Raw genomic sequence first — 13,624 nt, 5'->3', positions numbered from 1 at the left:
ATTTCTGTTTTCAAGTATCATTGAACTGATCCTAATGGGCCATTATGACCTCCAGTACATAATTTCAGTAATACTCTGACTAAAAGTTGAAATATGTTTTACTTTAAATAGCGTTAACCCTACCTCTTTTGATTCCTCATAGCTTATTAACTTCAGATATTCATCGCTTAAATGCCTGTTTCACTCAACTGCATAGGCAAGTCAATTCCCAACCCAGTGTTGAAGAGAAAAAAGTATCCAGCAGCAATAAAAGCATAGATATGTTATGTAGAGAAGAAAGGGTTTCTTCTTCACTACTACCTTCCTTCCAAAACTTTAGATTTATATTCAGCTATGGGACTTGAACTATGAAGCAAGGGTTAGGAATCAGAAGAGCAATGAAGTATAATATCCAGAACTAGCTGGGATAAATACAGACTGAATCCTGATTTGTTCTGAACTCCTGGGCTGTATTTAATTTTCTTTACAGTAAACTGCCTACAGAGGAATAAGATGAAAGAAAGATTTTCTATGTTAGCAGGTGGATAGTCAGAGGTGCTTCATTAGGTTTCAATCCTGGAAGAACCTTCTGAATGGATTCTTCAAATATTTTAGCATGCATGTCTGTGGTATAATTAACATCATCTATGTCTCTAAATATATGTCCTCTCGAACCTTTGATCTCTGTATTTTTGAACATGAGATTTTTCATTATAACAGTATTTCTCACTGTCATGTTATAACCCTCTCCCCTCAAAAAAAATTGCCACTCAAAAATTTTACTGCTCCATTTAATGCAGGTTGAAGTACTCAACATCGTTTCTTTGAAATATTTACAAGCAGAAACAACAAAGCCTCAAAAATAGGTAATTGACATTTTTTGCAAGCAAAGAGAGTGAATTAAACTGTCCATAATGATGCATATAGTCTTGGTGAAATTTTTTCTTTTGATCCCAGGACGTTAATAAACTTACTGAATCATACACAACAAACACATTTTTCTGGGTTTTTTGTTTCTACTAATGTAAGCAAATCTCCAGGCAATAACACCAGTCTGATTGCTTTGATGTTGTGCTTTGCACAGTTTGTAAACCATTACATGTCTTCAAAAAAATAAGACATAGATACATCTTTCCAGAGAATGGAAAGTACCTTTCCCATTCATAAAGATGTGAAGTACTTATCCTGGGGGACATGTGAAAGTTGAAGTAAATGGCTTTATCTTTGATATTCTGCATCCAGTATGAAAAAACCCGTAAGTATGCAACTGAATGGCTAAGAAAAATATGTTAAATACTCAGAAAATATATGTTTAACATTTTTGAAAATTGTCAATATTATTTTAAAATATAATGAATGCATACCTTTCTTAGTAAGGTGTTTCTGGACAGAAAAGATATAAATTCTGTATTTTTTAAATAAGTAATGACTTTCTTGGTAAAAACAACCAGAGGGAATGCAATAAACCTGAAATGATCGCCACTGAATTGAGGTCCAAAATTCTCCTTACAGAAAGAAGTCCAATTTCCCCCCTCAGCCCAAAAGACTGTGACTTCCAGCATATCTACAATCACTGTCTGCCCCTGTGCGGGTATGAGGGAGGGGGATGCTATATATCAGTGCATGCACAGAGTGCTGTGTCTGCCCTGTTCCCTTTCAGTGGCCAGCCAGGGGTTGCCCCTTTGCCTTGCCGTGCCCGCCCTGCCTTGGGTGAAGGAGAGCCCTGGGCTGGGAAAGTCTTCTGGAGCATGAGGGCATGACCCAGTGGGGAGGAAGCCTGCAGCGAGGGCAGATGTTAGCAGATGCTTGAAAAAAGCAGAAAATGACAGAGCCAAGTCTTTGAAGCAAGAAATTCTTTCTTAGCGACCCACAGACACCAAGGGTTGTGCAAGACAGCTGGGTCAATATGACAACTTGCTGCCACCAAAAGTGAGTGTTTTGTGCAGTTTCAGAAAGCTGGGGTTGTCTAACAAACAGAGGAGCTCATGCAATAAAAGGAGCAGACAACTGCAATCAGTAGATGGAAGTAAGCCTAGCCTTTGGGGCAGCCATGAGCTCAGATTTCGCAGGAATATTCAGCCTGTGTGGGGCCTGCTGCAACCCAAAATGCCACAAAATGTTGCTGGACTGAGACAAAGAGTGTGAGGAGAAAGGTCTGTTATATTTTTATGTTCTCACTCAGAAGAAACTGAGTTTCTGTATTTTAAACATTGACTGTCCTAGTTTAGCTAAATGTAAATGTAGCTTTTAGAAATCTACAGTGCTCTCAGTGGTTATGGTCTGTCCACTGTAAAAGAAAAAGGTCTAGTTAGGATCACCTCTAAGCTTTGGACAACTGAAGATTCTTTCACAGTTAGTTTAAAGATATCCTAGTCTGTATTACTTGGGATGGAAGAGGCCAGGGAGCTAGTCCGCAAAGAAATTTGAGGGAACATTTGTCTTTTGCAGGGATGAGCGAAGGTAACAGTAGCCTATGCAGCCACGACTGAAAAAGAATGTGTGTCCTTAGTCTTTGTAAATGGCACTTTATCACTTCAAATTCAGAAATGGTTAATCACCCCCTTAAAGCCTACATACAATCACAGAAAATACATTTTACACAGGAAATTAAAAACTAATCTGTATGAAAATGCTATACAGTTTCAAATCAAATCAAAAAGGTTTAGCCTTACTTCAAAAGGGCACAAATGTGGCAAGAATGAGACTGAATTATCCTCTGAAAGACAAATTTTCATTCTCTTTAACGGGACTGGAATACAAAGTAAGCATTTTACTAGAAAAAGATAGTTCCATGAACTATAGATGAAACTAAATAAAACAAAGGCAAAATATTTAAAATTGCATGCCTTAGGAAGGGATGTTCATTATAGATAAGGTTTCCAGCTTGTACACCCATAAGCATACATAGACCAAGAGGTCAGAAGAAGGAAATCCTTTGAGTAGGGAAACATCAGATGAGAAACTATAAGATCTCACAAATCAGCAAAGACTGATAACTGTGTTTCTAGAAGTAGATCCAAAACAGCCTGGAATGACAACTTTGTCAAAAGGAAAAACAATTGATCAATTTCTGAAAAGAATTTTTTTTTAAAATCGGAGGAATCAGTAAAAAGTAACAGTCTTCACAGACTAAAATTATTTCAGTTCCATCCAAGGCTTTCATTAGTTTCCAGAAGAGTTTCTGTGCAACTATTACCTTGTCTTCTAATAATCAAATCATCCTTTCATCCTTTTAATCATCAAGAGAGTCTGAGCTCATCTCCCCAAGTCATATTGCAATAATTTCTGTGAAGAATGTTGTTTGAAAGTCAAGAGTCCTTTCTCTCTGTAGACCTGAAAGTTTGGCTGCACCCCTCTTAGCTTACCCATAATTCACCACCACATCATCTAATTAAGTGAGTTGAATCTTAACCATATTATATTTAAAACATGTCACATAAGACATTTTCTAACACAGTTCTTTTAAGACAGGCTTGAAATTTGAGATGCTACAACTCAGACGTCAAATTATCACTAAATTACCTGTGATATTTACATAAGATAATTTTATACCTTTTCTGTCTGAAAAAAAAAAAAACTGAAGTGGAGCATTAAGGAGATGTAATGCAGATGAAATATCAATGCCTTTTTTTTTTCCTCAAATGGCCTGTTAAGTCATTTCTCTAAGTAACTGGGAAAAAATTGTGAAGGTAACCAGTAAACCCAAATGCTGGGACTGAAAGGCATGGGAAGGGAGAGGAAAAGGGTCCAAGAATCTGGGTGGCAGGTGAGCGTGTAGCTCCACCCAGCACCAAGAAATTACCTACATCCTGCAATGAAGAAAGCCTATGGAAGCATCCTCTGCCTTCCTCCAGGGAACAACCCCTGCTCCTGTGCCTCCACACAAATCTGAAGTCATCATTAACCGGTCATGGGCATTATTGCTGTACAATATGTACAGCCACACAATTATTATTATGTACAGCCACACAATCCTGTACAGCAGCAATGGACACTTCATCAAGCAAGAAAGACTCACCAATTTTAGGAAAGCTGGTGAGAATCACATCATCCCTTCTGGTTTACAAGAACTTCAGGGTTTCCAAAGTTTCTGGGCTGCTGAGGGCCCTTAGGCTTCAAAAAATCTTTGCAGAAGAAAAAATCAAACCAACAGACCTTAAGATGTCACCTCTTTATCCGAACAAAAGCATTTTGAATATTTCAGTGATTGTTTTCCATTTCTGGTCAGGCTTGTTCCCTTGTTTAACTCCGTGTTCAACCAACTCCTTGCAGACTCTGATACTACACAGTGTTTTCTGTTATCTGGATAGCTTTTGATATCACTACATAGTAAATTGTATAGGGTCTGTACTGAGTAACAGGTAGAAATGTTGCTAATTCAAAAAGTTATGGGTCATGGTTGCTTGCCTCTTTTCATCCATGGAAGGCCAGAATAAGAAGTCCTACTCTTCTGGAAATGGAAATCTACAAACCCAGAATCATCAGGTTCAAACAAACATACCTTGCCATGCAGACCTTTTTTACATGTGCAGCTTTTGCACACATTTAGAAAACCTGCCTGGGAAGCAGGCTTTGAGTGGCCTTTCAGAGCTGAACCTGCATCACTTCCCATTATTCCTGTCACATAGACAGGGGATGCAGGGCATGGCAGCCAGAGCACATCCCACTGTCCAGCCAGGTGCACAGCAGCTAGGGGCACTTGGGCAGCCTCAGCCCAGACATCGGACTTTCTCCTGGGGAAGGTGATGGGCTGAGGATTGGCCAGGATGTGGGTCTGTGGATGGGTCCAGCCTGGCAGGGCCAGTGGCCAGGCAGGGGAGACTGTGAGGAGCTGAAGCCTGACCCTGCTATGACATCACTGGAGCAGGGGCTGAGAGCCTGGAGCAGGGGTTGACATGGAGTACTGGGCCGTAGGCAGGGTAGGGGTAGTCCCAAGGAGCTGTGCAGGGACAGTCACCACTTTGACAAGGATGTAACAATTTCCCAGTTTGGTTAATTACATCTGTGGTTGCTGGTTGCTCAGTATTTAATCTTAGTTCAGTGTAACAGTCCTACTGGTAAATCTACCTAGCAATATGACAGAGGAATCCCTCTGCCAAGGAACCAAATTCCATTTGCCAGACAGACACCTCCTTGGCTTTTCTGGTTTCCCATGAGACTGGTTGTGACAAGGGGTCATGAAACACATTCTGAATAGATGTAGCAAGGACATCAACATCAGCAAAGAGGGTGTGGAAAACATACCTATGTAGCATAAGCATAATTTATTTATTGTCAAATAAATGCCACTCTCATAGTTTAGCTAGTTTAGTTTAGGGTCATCAAGGGGCTTCTTTACTTCAGTCCTCCCGTTTGAATGTTGTGGTTGTTCCAATTTGCCACTTACCTTCCCAGAGAGTCCAACAGGAGCAAAACATTCCAGAAAGCATATAGCTCTTCATTACTTAAGAGTTCATGGCTCATTGAGCTTGAGAATTTCCACCCGTTGCCATACCAATGTGTGAAGTTTGCCAGTGTCAAAGACCTTTCTGACCTGCCAACGCCATGGTAGCTAGGATGGATCTAAACCCAGACTAACATACTCTACTTGTACACAGACATTTGATGGTTCAGACCCACACCATTTATCCATGTCAAGTCCACTCCGGTCCAGAGAAGAGGCTCTGTGTTGATCCCTCTGTCTCACCAACAAGACCTGCAGGGGCCTCCTTCATCATTTCAGGTCAAGAAGCAGAGACAGGGATGCCATCAGACTGGTGCTATGATGTCTGTGCCCTGTCTCCCTCCTGAAAGGATGCAAGCATTCACTGGACGTATACACACATTTTATTTGGTTACATCAATCAAAGCACAAGCTCTAGACTCTGGACACACCTAAGAATTACTAAAAAATTCTTGGAGGTGCCAGGTAGTTCTCAGAGGGGTTTTTCTCTTCTCTCATGTGAAGGAAAAATGGGGACTATCCACCTTTGGAGAATCACCTTCGGAACATGATTTGCTGTCATACCATTCTTCTGCTTATTTTCAGGCCTTGCAGTACACATCATATTTTATCTTTGATGCCATCTTTGTTCCTCCTAGGGAATCTTGAAATTTCTGGTACATTTCTTCATTTTGAGCTTTAGAGAAGACGTCTCTCCAGTTTCCAACAACCCCTGTGTACAAGCACCAAAAACTGAAGGAAGATGCTCCTGAGAGAAAATAATATCTAGGCAGCAGTGGGGCAGAGTCATTGACTACACAAGGCAGGAAGGATCATATTTATTGCCCTGAGAGGTCTGATTGCCTGGGAGAGGAAAGGTATCAAAGATCAGAAGCAAAGGTTGTAACCAGACAACAGGGAGCATTGCTGGTCAGCTGCCTGCAAGTGCTCCCTCCCCAGAAGGGGATTCCCAAGGTGACTTCATGAAGCTTTTACACAGAAAAAAGGGGAATCTGGCTTTGTCACAAGGGAAAGCACATTTGTGAACTACTTCCTCTGAAGGAGGAAATTTTTTTGTGGTAAGTGGTAGAGGAGAGTGGCTAAATCCCTCTTCCTCCAAGGAATGGTGAAAGAAATGGATTTTAAAAAGCCCATGATTGCAGTATTCAGAAACCAAAGACTCTTGAGGTTGTGGGGAGCAGGAAGGTGCCAGAGCTCTGACCCTGGCCCCAGGTCTGTGAGAGACCATCTCTGGGACCACTACTGACATGTCCATTGAGAGGAGACATATAGAGCTCTTGCTGAGTGGGTAACAGGAAGATGTCTTTGAGGCCAGCAGAGCAGTGAGCAATGCATTACCTTGAGGTTCAAGAGACTCTTGAGCCATTAGCACACCTCCTCCAAAAGGTGACTTGCATAAAGTGACATGTACAGCCTCACCAACAGAACAACAGGAAACAGCTGCACCACAACACCAAGTAACAAAGAGCTACATAGAGCCCAAGAAGATTTGGTGCTTAACTGTCACCATAACCTCACCAGTGCTGGCCCTCACCTTTGCACCTCACTTACCTTACTAACCAGGGCCGCTACAGAAAAAGACAGCAACACGGAAGCAATGACTGAGGACATTAAGACTGGCACTCTGATAAGTTTCTCACAAACAGTCCCTAAATCCTGCCAACAGCAGAAGCTTTTTGTAGAGGTGGCACCACAGGAGAGATTCCCCAGACAGTCCAATGAGTTCACGGCTAAGTAACATACTCAAATCTCCTTCTGGAGTTCTCCTTCAGAAGGTAGATCTCCATTTGCAGAGACTAACCTTTCCGAAAGAGGGCATCCCCAAACTTTCCATGGGTTTCATTGGATTTTTCTTTCATAGCTTTGAAACTGGTCTTCTTGGCAATTTTGGAAAAATCTTCCTCACACACGGAAAATTCAAAGAAGGAAGCAATCTTTTTCATCCCCAGTATTGGGTCCTGCTCAAAGGAACATAACACAGAGGTGAAACCAAAAGATTTGACATTGTGGCTGTGGCATGGAGCCAGCACCCTGTAGGAAGCCCAGCGAGGGAAGCTGTCTGTCACAAGCTGTCTGCCACTAAGGAAATACAAGAACTCTAACAGAAAACCCTTCAGGCCAGGAAACCTACACATACTGGCCGCAGTTCCAAGACCTTTTCTTCTTTCCCAAAATCTGTGCCTCTGCCAGATAAAACTCCTTTCACAAACAGGCAAGGCTATCCTTCTCCTAGCCTCCGTTGGCTTCCCCCAAACATAAATTAGTAACTCAGAAAGGCACCTCCTTCTAAAGGGGCAGAAAGACTTGCCCCAAGAGTCCCTAGTTTCCCACACCCATACATATCAGAAGGGGTGCACAGCACACTCATCAAGGAAGAGCTGGGTGAAATGCCACACCTCTTTGAGTTCCTCATAGCTGATTGTCATGATCCTCTCGTTGTCAATGTATTTGTTCCATTCCACTAGGTGGTCAAAGTAGGATCCCCAGGTCACTGCAAACAAAGAAGAGGCATAACTGTCTAGAGTACTTCCCAATACAAGCCCTTAACCAAATCAGAGGAGTCAGCCCAGATGGCTTTCTAAGTGTGGCATTAGAATGGTGAAGGGGTGACCAGCTCAATGTGTCTGCTCTTTCTCCTGAGGTCAGTGCAGAATGGCCCAGGTCTGGCCACTTGATACAGCAAACCACAAGCTTTCTTATGGGAATGGAAAAGTCAGGCTAAAGCTTTCTCACGATGTCTCCATCATAAGTGGGAGACAAAATTGATTCTCTGGTATGTTTCTGCCATAACAGGGTCCTGTCTGCCTGTTCTGGGAGTGTTCTGGGTAAGGTATGTCACAGAAGGATTCCCATGCACAGGGCCCATGTATGCCCCTCATGTTAGGAGAAATGCCAGAGGATGTAGGGCAAAGTACATTTTCCATTCATGAAGTCTGCAAAGTACTCATCCCAGGAGTCATAGGATGGTAGCAGGGGTAGGTTGTTGTAGAAGTGGTAATAGGAGACAGCCGTGTCCTTGGGGTTCCGAACTAGCACAAGGATCTAGAGGAAGAAAACACATAATTTGACTGACCAAAATGCCATCTTCTCAACACATCACATAGAATCATTGAATCACAGAATCATTTAGGTCATCAAGCCCAACCATTAACCAAGCACTACCAAGTCCATCATTAAACCTTGCCCATAAGGACCAGATTTACGTATTTTTTTAAATATCTCCAAGAAGAGTGACTCAAACACTTCCTGGCAGACAGTTCTAATGCTCGGCAACCCTTTCTATGAAGAAATCTTTTCTCATATCCAGATCTAAACCTCCCTCAGTGCAACTTGAGGCCATTTCCTTTTGTCCTGTCACTCATTACTCAGAGAAGAGACCAACCTCCACCTAGCTACAACCTCCCTTCAGATGGTTGTACAGAGTTGCAAGGTTCCCCTCTGAGCCTCCTTTTTTTGCAGGCTAAACAACCCCAGCTCCCTCAGCTGCTTCTTGTAAGACTTGGGCTCCAAACCCTTCCACCAGTTCCACTGCCCTTCTCTGGACATACTCCAGGACCTCAGTGTCCTCCTTGTAGTGAGGCCCAAAACTGGACACAGTACTCAAGGTGCATCACTTACCAGTGCCAAGTACAGGGGGACAATCACTGCCCTGGTCCTGCTGACCACACTATTATTGATCCAGGCCAAGATGCCACTGTCTTTCTTGTCCATCCAGGCACATTTCTGGCTCATGTTCAGCCACTGTCAACCATGAACCCCAGGTCCTTTTCCACTGGTAGTTTTCCAGCCACTCTGCCCCCAGCCTTTAGTGCTGCATGGGGTTGTTGGTATCCCCATTTTGTAGGACCCAGTACATACCTTATTTAACCTCATACAACTGGCCTCAGCCCATTATCTGTTCAAATCCCTCTGCAGAGCCTCCTACCCTCCAGCAAATCAACACTCCCACCCAACTGGGTGTTGTCGGCAAGCTTACTTGTCCACTAAAATTCACCAGACAACACAGTTCTGGTCTAATTCCTTTTCTTGAGTAAGAAATCAGAGGTTTGGCAGATCACTTGTTGCTAATGTAACCTTCAGGCTGAAAACAAGAAGCTTTGTCAGTGATTCCCTCAAGACGGTTTTGACCCAGTTCTAATCCAGAGAAATGAGTTCATGATCTACTGAGCGAAAGAGCCACAAACAGTCTCTAGATGTGCCCTAGCTTCTCTCTGCAGTAATTCCCCTCTAAGATTATCTTAGTCCCAGCCTGTGGTGGGCTTTCCACAGGCACCCTAGTTTGTAAGACAAGTTAAATCAGACAGAATTACTTCTTGGCTTGCTCAGTTTTCTGTCACATGGAAGCATATTTCTGAAGGAGATCTGAAAGGACAGTGACACTCAGCAACAAGTCCACCTGTAGTCAGCAAAGCTGCTGCTGGGAGAAGATGTTTGTTCACAGCCTTGGCAGACAGAGCTCTGTCTTCAGCCTTGGAAATGTGGCTGTGTATTGACCATCTCAGGTGAAAATGCAGAAAAGACACATCACTTTTTTTGGAGGAAAGCTAATTTAGGGTGGAAAGCTTTTGCAGTGTGATGCAAAGAGAAGACTTACTTTAGACTTGTTTTGGAAAATGGATGGAGGCAGAAGATTAGGTCTCAGATGGGTTACTATAATTCTTCTGGAAGGAAGCTGTTTCATCCTCTTTAAAGAAAGTAAGAAGAAATGTGACAAGACAAAAGTAGCTTATTCAGTGAGTTGTACCTATTCAGTAATTGTGGGCTGTAAGAAAACATGATACCAGAGAATTATCTTATCCCATGGAAAGCCCATAGGGATGCCCTGGTGGTGCAGGCTTCTGCCAACCTCTGCCACCAAGCACCATTTCACGTGACACAGGCCTAAGAACAGGACACCCAAGAAAAAGGTCTTACTAACCAAACTCACTGGGTCTATGGCAGAAGGCCCCTGTGCCTTCTCAGCTCCATCCCCCATCTAAGGCCCTTGTGTTGGGACACCAGAGGCAGTGGTATATGCTACTTGCGCAGACCACAGAAGTTGTTAAGGCTCTAGGTTCTCCATTACCTCTGAGATCAACGATTGTCTTTCAGCTATTGCTATCTGTAGGAAGAGCAGTGACAGTATTGTCTGCTTCTGCTTACCTCATATATCCCAGGATCGCCAAATTCTAGACGCTGAAATGTCTCGAGCTTTTTTTCAGCATTTATTCTCTCCTTTATTTCCTCTTCTGTATATTTGGCATCTGCCAACTCCTTCACCATTTGTTCAAGCCAATTGGTTCCTAAAAGGATAGAGACACCAGTAGGACATCCATTCATTTTTTCATGTAAACCTTGCTGATGGCATCCTGTCAAATTGGTTTCAAGTGAACCAGTTCGGCTCACTGTTGTACTTTAACCTTTCAACGCGTGGGTGTGCTGGTTTTCCCTGCAATGGAAGGAATTTTCCCCACAGTAGCTGATGTGGTACTATGTGTTGAATTTGTGCTGAAAACAATGATGAAAACACAGAGATGTTTTAGTTAGACGTTTATGTTAGATGTTTAGATGTTTTACTTATTTAGATGTTTTATAGCAAGGCAGTAATTACACAGTGTCAGGGCCTTCTCTGATTCTCACACTGGCCTGCCAGAGAGTAGGTTGCAGGTGCACAAGAAATTCAAAGGTCATGGGACAGCTGACCCACACTGTGTTCTATTGACCCAAAGAGTATTCTATTCCATATGGAGTCATGCTCAGCAATAAAATTGGAGGGAAGAAGGAAAGAGAGATGCTGAGAGCTATGGGACTTGTCTTACCATGTCACCATCATAGGTGATGGAGCCCTGGAGATGGCTGAACATTTCACTGCCAGTAGCATAGAATGAATTCCTTTTGTTGCTTTGCTTGCACACGTAACTCTTGCTTTACCTATTTCATTGCTTTTATTTCAACCCATGACTCCTCTCGCTCTGTTTCCCTCCCCCACCCCATTGCAGATGAGAGAGTGAGTGACCCTGTGGGGCCACTGAGTTGAACTGTGAGTTGCCTGCTGAGGTCAAATCACGGCCCTGTTTAATAATACACAAGGCTAGGCGACAGGGGCAGAGCTGTTAAGCAGATACTCTGAAGTGCTAACCTGCTTGCTTCAAAATCACGTCACATCCCTCGGTAGAAGCAGAAGCACACCTCTGCTGCTCTTTTCAATTCTGGTACTTGTTCATTAGCTACTATTCCCTGTGGAAAGTATTCAAGAGCTATGTGGCTGCCAGCACTGGGCCAACTGAGTCATCTTTTGACTGTCTCTGCTTTCCTTCCATGGTGCTGTCTCTGGGAACACTCTGTTCCCTCTTCCCAACCAGCTTCAGTTTATGATCTCTTCATTATTGACACAGTTTGGCCTCATTCACAATTCCCAGCTAGCCTTCTGTAACTGGCAGCACAAGGGTCATCAACCAAGCCAGAAGACCTTCACACTCCAGACACCATCTTTGCACCAGTCTTAGTTGTCTTGTCCTCTGCAGCCTGGGAGAACTGGTGGCTGAGGGACTGGGCTTGGAGACACAAATCTCAGTTTTCAACTAACACTTCTTGCAGTGTTGAGGTGGATCTTCAAACATATAAAACATTTCTGCTTACATACAACTCTAGAGGCTGCACACAAAGGTCATGTGATAAGGATCAACTTCCTCTTTTCTGCAAGTTACATAATAAGACATTTCTGAAAAGTCCATAGGAAAAAAAATTCAGGAGTCTGAAATGCCCACACTGAGAGAGAGAAAAAACAGGTAAAAACCCTTGTGGCATTCATGTTGTGCCCTCCATTTGGATAAAAAGGAATCACCTGCATTCAACAATGCATTAAAAATAGCAAAACAGCAGTTCTGCTCTCATTAGCAGGATATATTCCCTGTATTGCTCTTGCAGAGACTAAGGTCACACCATACTTTCTTTGATCAGCAAGTGTGGTCAAAATAGCAAGGGGTATGACTTCCTGCTTTAGCTGGTACTGGTGTGTTCATCATTTGAATACTGTGTGCAGTTCCTAGACTGAAGCACAAATGACTCTGAGAATCTGGAGAAAGTCTTGTTGACTTTCCATGAAACGACTGGGGGCTGCAGCAAATGAACTGCATAGAAAGGCTTGGGTTGCTCAGGCTGGAGATAGAAGACCAAAGGTATGGGAGACTCTCACTGCAGTCTTCTACCACTGGAAGAAATAATGAAGATGGGGATCCCCTCACAACAAGGGAATGTCTGACCACACTGATGTGAAAACAAATAAAGAAAAACCTAACCCCCCAAAAAAACATAATTATAGGAAAACACTGCAGAAGATTTCAGTGGGTGGTGAACCTCCATCCTCAAAAGTGTCAAAACCCCTCAGGACAAGGCCTTGAGCAACCAAACCTAATGTTGGAGGTCAGGTCTTTTCCCTGTTTTCAGCAAATAACTGTATTATTTGAGTTCCAGATATGACTTACAACTTAAATTCATAATTCCTTGAAGTCTGATGTCATCACAATCTTTTCTCAGGAATTCAAGCTTGGTTAAGTGACGGCATTAAATAACCAACTTCTAGATTGTAGCATTGAATGCTTGACTACTGAGCAAGAAAACACTTACCTGATTTAGGATACCCTACTAGAATCACATCATCACTCCTGGCTTCAAAGGTTTTCAAAGCTTCCAAAGTCTCTGGGCTGCTAACGGTAATTGGGTATAAAATACCTCCGTAGGAAAACAGCATGTCTTCTGGGGCCATCTTGTCACTTTCTGAAAAATATTTGTCCATTACTTCAATGATTCTTTCACTGTTTCTTGTCATGGCTGAATCCCTGTGTATATCCTCCCAGAGAGATACAGACTCTTTTTCAATAATGCAGAAAAGCTCTGTGCAACACATGAGTATATAGGACAGGGTGTTCACTCAGGGGTGAAGGTGCAAGTTACTGATTAACTCTGTATTCTGTTAACCCCTTTGGACATTACAGAACTCCATGGAGACTGACAATAGTGACTAATGGTCTTTGCTGCAACTGATAATAGAAACAGGAACTCTTGGGGCAACAACTAATAGAATTAGAAATGTTAAATGAAACCAAAGAAAGACCTGGAAAGGATATTTCCTGAAATACTTATAAATGGGGACTAATGCACTGCAATTTGCCAGCTGGACAAGGAGCATGTGTATAGTGGACACCTGGACAGTGAATCTCAACC

The 13,624-nt window shown here is 42.8% G+C and overlaps 1 protein-coding gene across 1 annotated transcript; it reads right to left on the bottom strand.

The window, feature by feature from the left end:
* Positions 1-5,782: 5,782 nt before the first annotated feature.
* On the bottom strand, positions 5,783-13,291 carry LOC136287682 (sulfotransferase 6B1-like). The gene is made up of 7 exons (XM_066180426.1): positions 13,028-13,291; positions 10,565-10,704; positions 10,017-10,106; positions 8,338-8,464; positions 7,819-7,913; positions 7,224-7,380; positions 5,783-6,134 (listed from the first exon to the last, which is right to left on the bottom strand). Exons 1-7 carry the CDS (start codon positions 13,227-13,229, stop codon positions 6,004-6,006), a joined length of 942 nt encoding a protein of 313 aa, XP_066036523.1. The 5' UTR covers positions 13,230-13,291; the 3' UTR covers positions 5,783-6,003.
* Between the last annotated feature and the right edge of the window lie 333 nt (positions 13,292-13,624).

The sequence above is a fragment of the Chamaea fasciata genome, unplaced genomic scaffold, assembly GCF_029207755.1.
Source record: "Chamaea fasciata isolate MVZ Bird 193981 ecotype frontalis unplaced genomic scaffold, bChaFas1.0.hap1 SCAF_3, whole genome shotgun sequence".
Taxonomy (NCBI): Eukaryota; Metazoa; Chordata; class Aves; order Passeriformes; family Sylviidae; genus Chamaea; species Chamaea fasciata.
The sequence above is the reverse complement of the archived record's forward strand: the minus strand, read 5'-3'. Positions and strand labels throughout refer to the sequence as shown.